Here is a 10,003-nt window from a genome sequence, read left to right as displayed (position 1 = left end):
AAATTGTCATGTAAATATTTTTAATTAAGGTTAAAATTTTAGGGTGTTACATAATGGTATCCGAGCAAGTCGGTCCATCCGACCAGATTTTTGACATGTTATTTATTCCCTTGTATGCGATGAGTGTGTGAATAATTTCGATGCATTGTTTCTTCTGATGTACATTTATTGGTGTGCATTATGGCTGAAAGAAACGATCGGTCAATTGTTGATGCATTGGAGGTTATAGCTCAGGAACTACAGGGTCAACAAAAACATGTTGATGAGGAGTTATGTGGGCTGGACAAATTTTATAAAAACAAGTCACCGACTTTCAAGGGAAGATATGATCTAGAGGGTGCACATGGTTGAGTCAGAGAGATTGAGAAGATTTTTTGAGTGATGGCTTGCACTGAAGTTCAGAAGGTGCATTCCGGTACTCAAATGTTGTCAGAGGAGGGTAAAGTTGGTGGGATAATGCACGTCAGAGGTTGAAGGCTATTGATACAGACGTTACTTAGGATGTGTTCAAAGTTTATTTCCTAGAAAAGTACATTCCTGAGGATATACTCAGTAAGAAATAAATTAAGTTCCTCGAACTAAAGCAGAGAAATATGATTGTTGCTGAGTATGCCGCTAAGTTCGAAGAGTTGGTGAAGTTTTGTCTATACTATAATTGTGCGGCTGCTGAGGGGTCGATGTGCATCAAGTTTGAAAGAAGACGGCATCCTGAGATCAAGAAAGGTATGGGTTATTAGGAGATTCAATGATTTCCTATTTTGGTGAATAAGTGTAGGATATATGATGAGAATAACAAGGCTCGTTCTGTTCATTATAAGTGTCTTAGTGAGAAGAAAGGGAAGAATTAGTATCGTGGGAAACCGTATTATGCTCCAAATGGGAAGAAGCCAAGTGGGGGAGAGAATTCAACTTTTATCAAGTGTTTCAAGTGTGGCGAGTCGGGCCACCATACTAATGAATGCAAGAATAACGTTTTGAGGTGCTTCAAATGGGGAAAGACAAGTCATTATATTGCACATTGCAAGATTGTTGTGCTGACTTGTCATAACTGCGGTGAATAGGGTCACATTAGTACTAATTGTCAGAAGCCAAATGAGGTTTAGTTCAGAGGGAAAGTTCTTGCTTTGTCTTAGTCACAGACTACTAGCTCAGACAGATCGAGTCGAGGTACATGTTTTATTAATGGTATTCTGTTGATTGGTATTATTGACATGGGTGCAACACATTCTTTTGTTTCGCTTGATTTATATGAGAGGTTAGGTTTGAAGTTGTATTATATGGTTAGAAGTATGATTGTTGATACCCCAAATCTAGGTCCAGTAACCACTTTGTGGGTTAGTTTGAATTGTTCGCTGACTAGTTATGGTAAGAGTTTTGGGATAGACTTAGTATGTATACTGTTGAATAAACTTGATGTTATCCTTGGAATGCACTGGTTGAACTTCAAGCATGTTCATATCAACTACTTTGACAAGTCAATGTCATTTCAAGAGTTTGATGTCAGTGATTAGTTGTTTGTGTCTTCTAAGCAAGTGGACGAGTTTGTGAAGGATGAGGCTGACATGTTTATGATATTAGCTTCTGTGAAGGTTGAAAGTAAAGTTATGATTGAGGAATTACTAGTGGTGTCTGATTTTCTAGAAGTGTTTCCTGATGACATCATTGATTTGATGCCGGAGCGTGAGGTTGAGTTCTCCATATACTTAGTAACTGGTACTCGTCTGGTGTCGATGGCTCCTTATAGAATGTATGCTTTAGAGCTAAGCGAGATGAAGAAGCAATTAGAAGAGTTACTTGAGAAAATGTTTGTTCAACCGAGTGTTTCTACATGAGGAGCACCGATGTTATTGGTGAAGAAGAAAGATGGTAGCATGAGATTGTATATTGATTATCGACAACTGAATAAAGTGACGATTAAGAATAAGTATCCACTCATGAAGATTGAAAATTTTATGGATCAGTTGGTTGGTTTATACGTGTTTAGTAAGATTGATTTGTGTTCAGGTTATCATTAGATTCCTGTGAAACCAAAAGATATTCTGAAGACTGCATTTAGGACGAGAAATGGTCCCTATGAGTATTCAATGATGTCGTTTGGTGCGACTAATTGTCGCATCCGTGAAAAACAACCGGCGGGCTAAAACAAAACAACACAGAGCCGCCACCGTGCGTTATTTATCCCAAAAAAGGGAAAGGAAACGCTCGAAGTAAACCTGGGAAAAGCATGGTCTCGCGACCAAAGAGAATGGGATCGGGAGTCGGTTACGCAAGGGGAAGGTATTAGCACCCCTCACGTCCGTCGTACTCGACGGGATCCACGCTCAAAAGATAGGTTAAGGTTGCTAAAACAAACATCACACACACACACCGAAGACAACACAGGTGGAGGAAGAGGGGAGAGGGCTCGCTAGGACATCGCATCCTATGCCTACGTATCTCGTCTGGAACGAGAATCAGAGCTGCCGTAGTTCGGCTCACGCACGCCGAAACAAAACACACGCACAAAAAGGCAAACATGGAACCCGAACGCCAATCGCTGGACTTACATCAGCTTCCGAACCAAACAAACCCACACTGGAAACCATATGCCACTTGATGGACTTATACCGGACTCCAAGCACACAACAAAAGGATACGGAATGCCAATGGCTGGGCTTACATCCGTCTCCTACACACACAAGAAGAAACAAGGAACAAGTTACTAAGGAGTTGGGAACTCGAGCCTAGCAACTGTCAAGCAAACACACACAAAAAGAAAAAGGGTGAAAAACAAAAAGGGTGCCCAGAGAGATCTCGTGCGACCTCCTGCCTACGTACCTCATCTGGTATGAGGATCAGGGCAACGTAGTTCCCCTGAACGGGAAAGAAATTCTAACCAGATACAAAGGGAGACACACTACTAGGGAGCTGGACTCGAGCCTAAATGTTATCATGCATATCATCCCTAAGTTATGGTTTCTATCCTAACTTGCACAGGCAGCAAGCTAATCCTAAACAGGCAAAGCAATCAAAGCAAACAATCACAAATAGCACACACTATATCCAAACAGAGGTGGCTCAAACAAGGGTTAGACTGCCAAAGCAGGTCAACTGTATCCGGGTGATGTTAGCTCTTAACCCTGACATTGAGAGTCAGGGTGAAGCCAGATGAAATGGGAGTGAGGGGTGTGCCTCACAGCTCTTATCCCTGGCCAGGGAGAGCTTCAGACAAAGGAAGTGTGGGTCCATAAAGTGGGAACCCTTCTACACTTATGACACTGACTCAACTGTACAACTGTACATGGATCTTGGGTTAGTATCCTCAAGGCATCAACATGTAATGTGAGCCAAGGGACGACTCAACAGATTAGCAGGAGGTGGACTACACATCTCTTGTGTCTGCGAATTGCCTTATTCAAGGTCTTTTCCTGCTTGGGGACAAAGATAAACAAGCACAATCATTGCCTCTTAAGGAGGACTTCAGACAGGTGCCTGGCCAAGTAACAGGCCAGGTCTTCCAGACTACATGGAGAAAAGAAATTCTACCTCAATTGGTTTAAACAACCAAGCCACAGCAAAAGCAAGTTCTCAAGGAACTATAGCAACTAAGGTACCTGAAATCAATCTAGCATGATAAGTACACAGGTCAAACAGTTAAACAGACAAGTTAAAAGTCACACAGTTAACTGTACACAAGCAATGCATCAAGCAAAGCATAAGCCAATGCTCAACACAAATGAATTAGACACCACCTACAAAACAAAATTAATGTTAATCAACATCATTCAAATGATCAACTCAAACCAAGTGCATTAATTCCTCCATTCCATTTGCCTTTTGTCCTGAAAACACAACTCAACCATGAGAAGCAAACCCCTAGGACAAAGCCTAGGGTCAAAGGAGGATCAATATTTCAAAACAGAACATGAAAATTGTCAAAAATCAAGTTCAATCAATTTAGAATCATGTCCAATTGGTCTCATGCTCATATCATTCACCAAGATCATTTCATGAAAGAAATAGTGCAAAACATGCAATCTAGAAGCTCATCGGACCAAACAGAATGCATCAATCCAAACTTCATCCAAAACAATTCAATAAATCTCCAAAAAATTCATGGCTAAACATAATCCATAACATGTCAATCACACCAAATTTCAAGTTAATTGGACAATGGGAAGAAAGTCAATTAAATTCATCAAGTCAAGTCATGCTCATACAAGTCCAAACAAGGCACAATTTCATGTATCAACTTCAAGCAAGCATAAAACAGTGTAGGAACATGATAAATGCACCAAACCAAAACTATGAAAAACTTCAATGTGTCTATAATCACTCCACAAAATTTCAAGTCCATCCAATACATATCAAGAATTTCACAAAACATTTAAAATCATGACTCACAAAAACTCCACATTTGGTCAAACAGAAAGGAAATTCTCAATCAAATTGGAAACACATACAAAAATTCCAGAAAAATTCACATGTGAACCTAACATCCAGAAGTATCAACATGCAAAAATTCAGCTCAATCCAAGTTCATATGGCATGTCAAATAAAATCAGGAAATAGGACAAGAAATGGTGTGACACAAATTGTCACACCTAGATTCAAATGATCATATCTCACAATCCAGGAACTCAAAAATCACAAACTATATACCAAAATGACCAGGAATGAGTCTAGAACACACATGTAAAATTTCAAGAATTTCCAATTAAGCATCATCATTTAATGATCAAAACATCCAGCAAGGTGCAAGCAAACACATGTTCATACAAACCCTAGGCCATTCCAAAAACCACACGTGCATAATTTCCACAAAAATCACCAAAAAAACTAGAGATTACAAGGATCATGGTGAAATAAATCTCACATTATTTGGACAAAAATTGAATGAGATATGGATTTTCTAATGTCATGAAAAAAATAAAAAAAAGTGAAATAAGGCATGTGAAACATGTGAACATGTGGAAGTAAAATACAAAAGCCAAAAGTGGATTGCATGAGCACGGAATCGAAGCATGTCCGCATTTGAACCTCAGCGCGCGCACAAACACCTTAACCATGAACAGTAGCGCTTATTTTGGATCAAACACTATTTTTCTGGAAAATTTTCTCATGTTCATACGCGTTCTTCACGTGTTCATAGGTCCAAGAACAAATGTTCACCAAATTGCACAAACTTTATATCAATGGAAAGGTATCACTACGTACATCATGAATCCATAATTATTTTGACCTAATTCTTGCTAATTAAAGAGAATCGAATCAAAACATAAACATGCATGAAACTTCCAATTCACATAACTCTCTCATTTCTCAACCAAATTTAGTGAAACAACTTGCAGATCATCCTACGAAGCAAGATCTATCCAAATCATCAATCAATTTCGTGAATCATTGAATTCGAAAACTGACCTTAATATGATGCCAGTTGTGAATCGCGCGCTTTAAGCTTCCAAAAGCAAAAATAGATGATCAATGATGTTTGTAGAAGTGAATGGATGCAATGCCTTGGCTCAATAGTGCTTGATTTGCTCAGAAATTCGATTTGCCATGGATGCACCTTCTTGTAACAGTCCTTGATTTTGCTTGAATGTGAAGAATCCTTGCTTGCAAAAGCTTCTACAATGATTGTAGGTGATGAATCAAAGAAGATCTTGGCTAGGTTCTTGGAGAATTTGCAGAAAAATGAAGATGAAAAGTTGAGAGAATTGTGCAATTTTGGATCTAGATCTGAGATGAATGAATGTTAATCTGATTTTCTGTTATGATTAACCATTTATATGATGCACTAATCCATTTTGTTAATCAAGTTTAGCCAAATGTGAGTGATTAGTGAAAATGCACTTTTATGCTAAATGGTAATTAGCCAATCCACCCTCACTTATGCAAATCCAATGTAACAGTGCCAATTTCTGGTTTGAGCAAGTTTCAAATGGTATTTGTGAGCTATTGCAAGTGGAATCATGTGAAAACAAGGCTTATTTCTCAAAAACACCTTTTTCCCTCCAAAATTCAAATTAAGTCCACTTGAAAAATGCACTTTTTATGTGATGAGTTTTCATGAAATGCAATGCTTGTTTTGGATAGAGGACATCAAAAGAATTTTGCTCAAAGAAACCTCACTCCATTTGGCCTTGTGAATTAAAAGTTATGCCACTTTGAAATTCAACTTTTTTGGACAATGATCAATCCATAACTTTCCAACCACAAATGAGAAATTCATGTTCTTGGACTTTTTGGAAAGGTGAGAGCAAGATCTACAACTTTCATGTTGAACAAAATTTCATTTGAAACATTTTTGGACACGTAATTTTGAGGAGAAAAACTTTCCATTTTTGGCAATTTTCAATTACAAGTCACTTTCTATTTTTGGAAAGTTTTCATCTGACTTTATTTTCTTCATTCTTGATCTTTGAAATGTCAAACGAAACTTGTTTAGACATGAATGAAGCGTCTCTAACCCTCTCCCACCTCCAAATCCATGAATTCAGGCATAGTTGACCACAGTTGACTTTTTCTGACTGATAGATGAATTGGCCAGGCATAGATGAACTTGAGCCTCAAACTCCTGATGAAATGGCTCAACCATGAAACCCTAGCTTCCATAAGATCAATATAACCACATGATGATCTCCATATCCATTGAAAACCTCATCTCCTTATCAAGCCCTGATTGGCACAATACAACTGATTAGGGTTGACCAAAGGTCAAAACCCTAATCTCAAGGAATATGATCAAGCATAAGGAATCTCTTGGTGATGACAAAACCATGATGATGATGATGTATCATTTCAACCAAGATAAAGCTCAATCCTCCTTGAGAACCAAGAAACCCTAATTTGAATCACACATCCTCAGATGGTTAATGATCAGTTCAATGAAACCCTCAGCTTGAATCTCAACCTCTTATCTTCTGATCAAGACCTAGGAGGATGACTTGTTTGTTGTGGCCACATGATGTGCAAATATGCAAATGACTAATGACCTAAGAAATGCAATGCAATATGTTAAGCTAGTCCCAAGAGAGGAGGGCAAATTTTGAGGTGTTACAGCTGCCCCTATTCAATCCACTGTGAACCTGTCGATATGAATAGCCTCGGCTTTCAGATGATCAGGATGAAGAGTGATTGAATACCAAGAATAGACGAACAATTTGTACTCTGATGGGAAAATAATTAACAATGCTTGTCAGAATCGGCAAAGAAGCAATCTCGAAGGAAGAATCCGTCTGGTACGGAGAAAGTCGGCCTGATCATCGAAACAAAATGTCGACCTGGATACCAAAATAAATGGTAACACCGGAATAACCATGGCCTGATCACCACTTATCCGCTGGGGATTATCCTCTTTTTAATGCTTTTTTTGAACCCCGAAAATTTTCTCTTGATTGCTCTTCTTTTTTTCATTTTCTTGAACCCCGAAATTTTCTTTCGCGCAAATGATCCCGGATCACTGTATTTGAACCCCGACATCTTATTTGCCAAAATAATGAACCCCATTCTTCATTTGAACCCCAGTCGCCTGACGATAACTTGTGATCGCCATTGTGAACCCCATTCTCCAGAAAATGCCTCAACATTTCCCTATCTCCATTTGAACCCCGCTCTCCAGAAAATGCCTCAACACTTCCTTTTCTCCATTTGAACCCCACTCTCCACTCTCTCGTGATAATTCCGCTGGCAACGTCGGAAATAACACCAAAACACCACTCTGATGGCGACATATCAGAGGGTATACCTTCACAAAAGGAAGGTAACATGTGCATCTCTTCCTCAGAAGACACCCATAACGACCTCCATTGGCCTCAGCCAAAGTCTAAGGTGACACATGAATAGAAGATAATCCTGCGGACCTCATCCCGGATATAATCTTCAACTCCAATCTCTATTTGAACCCCGATCTCCAGAAAATGCCTCAACACTTCCTTTACTCCAATTGAACCCCGATCTCCAGAAAATGCCTCAACATTTCCCTTTCTCCATTTGAACCCCGATCTCCAGAAAATGCCTCAACATTTCCCTTTCTCCATTTGAACCCCGATCTCCAGAAAATGCCTCAACATTTCCCTTTCTCCATTTGAACCCCGATTGTCGCGCTGATCGCGTAACGTCCTTTGATTTCATTTCCATCTCCGTCCGACGGAAAACTTCCTCCAGTATCGCACTACTGGGGAACATTGCTGATCTGACGTCATGATGCTAAACTCCTCAGAGTAACACTTTCAACCAGACACTGACTAATGACTGGGAAGAAACTCGACATTTACTGGACATCGAACAATGATGTTTACTGACACCAAAGAAAACTCGACCAGACACTTACTGATGACTGGGAGGAAACTCGACGTTTACTGGACATCGAACAATGATGTTTACTTGACACCAAAGAAAGCTCGACCAGACATTAACCAATGACCGGGAGGAAACTCGACGTTTACTGGACATCGAACAATGATGTTTACTTGACACCAAAGAAAACTCGACCAGACACTTACTGATGACTGGGAGGAAACTCGACGTTTACTGGACATCGAACAATGATGTTTACTTGACACCAAAGGAAACTCGACCAGACACTTACTGATGACTGGGAGGAAACTCGACGTTTACTGGACATCGAACAATGATGTTTACTTGACACCAAAGAAAACTCGACCTTACGGGGATCGACACGACACTTACTGGTATCGCCAGGATGACATCCACATATGTCAAAACCAGGTAGACGCTTGCCGGGGACTATCTGGGAAATACTGTTGCTCCAAAATCACGATGCTGAACTCCTCGGAGTGACACCTTCACCATTCGGCGAAACCAAACCTCAAGCGGTAACCACGGCTCGAGTCGCGCTGACCGTGATCTTCATTTCCATCTCTGTCCGACGGAAAAGTTTCCTCCAGTATCGCACTACTGGGGAACTTTGCTGACCTGACGTCATGATGCTAAACTCCTCAGAGTAACACCTCCAAATTTCTATCTCGTACGACAGAAATCTCCTCCAGTATCGCACTACTGGGGAATACCGTTGACCTGACGTCATGATGCTAAACTCCTCAGAGTAACATCTTCACCATCCGACCAAACCAAATCTCAAGCAGTAACCACGGCTCGAGTAACTGATACTTGCAATGCTGATGATTTTCCCACTAGTGAAACCACCCCTCAAACGGTAACCACGACTTGAGTAACATCTCCACCCACTGTCAAAACCATATCTCAAACGGTAACCACGGCTTGAGACTAGCCTATGCTTGCAATGATGCATGACTTTTTTCAGTGTAATGCTCCATAATCATGGAAATGCTACGCGATTTATTATGCAGTATGCTATGCTTATCTACATGATGAATGCATAAAAGTATCCCCCTCAAGGGACTCTTCTGAGAAGCGCGAGGCGCTCTGCTGAGGAACTCGCCATTGCTTTAACTCCACCCTGCTGGGGAATAACACTGCTACTGGGAAATAGGCAACCCTTGCTGGGGAAAAACCTCCTTTGCACTCTGTGGGGATACACCAGTCTTTGACTTGCTGGGGATATCAATCCCGACTCTGCTTGAGAAACCACCGCACACAGATACTTCCGCTGGGGAAATTGCAACCTTCAGGCCTGGCGACTGGGGAAGCGTTGATCTAAAACCTGCTGGGAGATAACCATCTTGACCCTGCTAGGGAAGTCACAAACCTTGAATCTGCTGGGGAATTAGTCCTCACGACTCTGCTTGGAGAGATAAGGAAATTCTGGTTCTGAACACCCGTCGACTCGTCGAATCATGTCATCCATCATTCAAATCCATTGTCAGCTTTCCAATTTTGAGAACTCCCAGACTCGTCTGGACCTTTTCTGCTCCATCATCTTGTATTCCCAACTGCTTCGCGCTCGACGGAGAGCGAACTCCTGGGATTTATACAGACTTTCCAATCTTCAGACTTTGAAGAGTCTTCTTGATTAATATCCAGGATCGTCGTACGTCCTTCCGTCGTCCTTTCACCATTTCTTCCTCCATTTGTCCCTGAC

General features: G+C 40.7%; 1 protein-coding gene across 1 annotated transcript; it reads left to right on the top strand.

Moving 5' to 3' along the window:
• The first annotated feature begins 593 nt into the window (after positions 1–593).
• On the top strand, positions 594–1,832 carry LOC127079135 (uncharacterized). The gene is made up of 2 exons (XM_051019557.1): positions 594–723; positions 1,534–1,832. Exons 1-2 carry the CDS (start codon positions 594–596, stop codon positions 1,830–1,832), a joined length of 429 nt encoding a protein of 142 aa, XP_050875514.1.
• The last annotated feature ends 8,171 nt before the right edge of the window (positions 1,833–10,003 follow it).

The sequence above is a fragment of the Lathyrus oleraceus genome, chromosome 5 (genome assembly GCF_024323335.1).
Source record: "Lathyrus oleraceus cultivar Zhongwan6 chromosome 5, CAAS_Psat_ZW6_1.0, whole genome shotgun sequence".
Lineage (NCBI taxonomy): Eukaryota > Viridiplantae > Streptophyta > Magnoliopsida > Fabales > Fabaceae > Lathyrus > Lathyrus oleraceus.
Note: the sequence above shows the minus strand (reverse complement) of the source record. Positions and strands in the feature narration are given on the sequence as shown.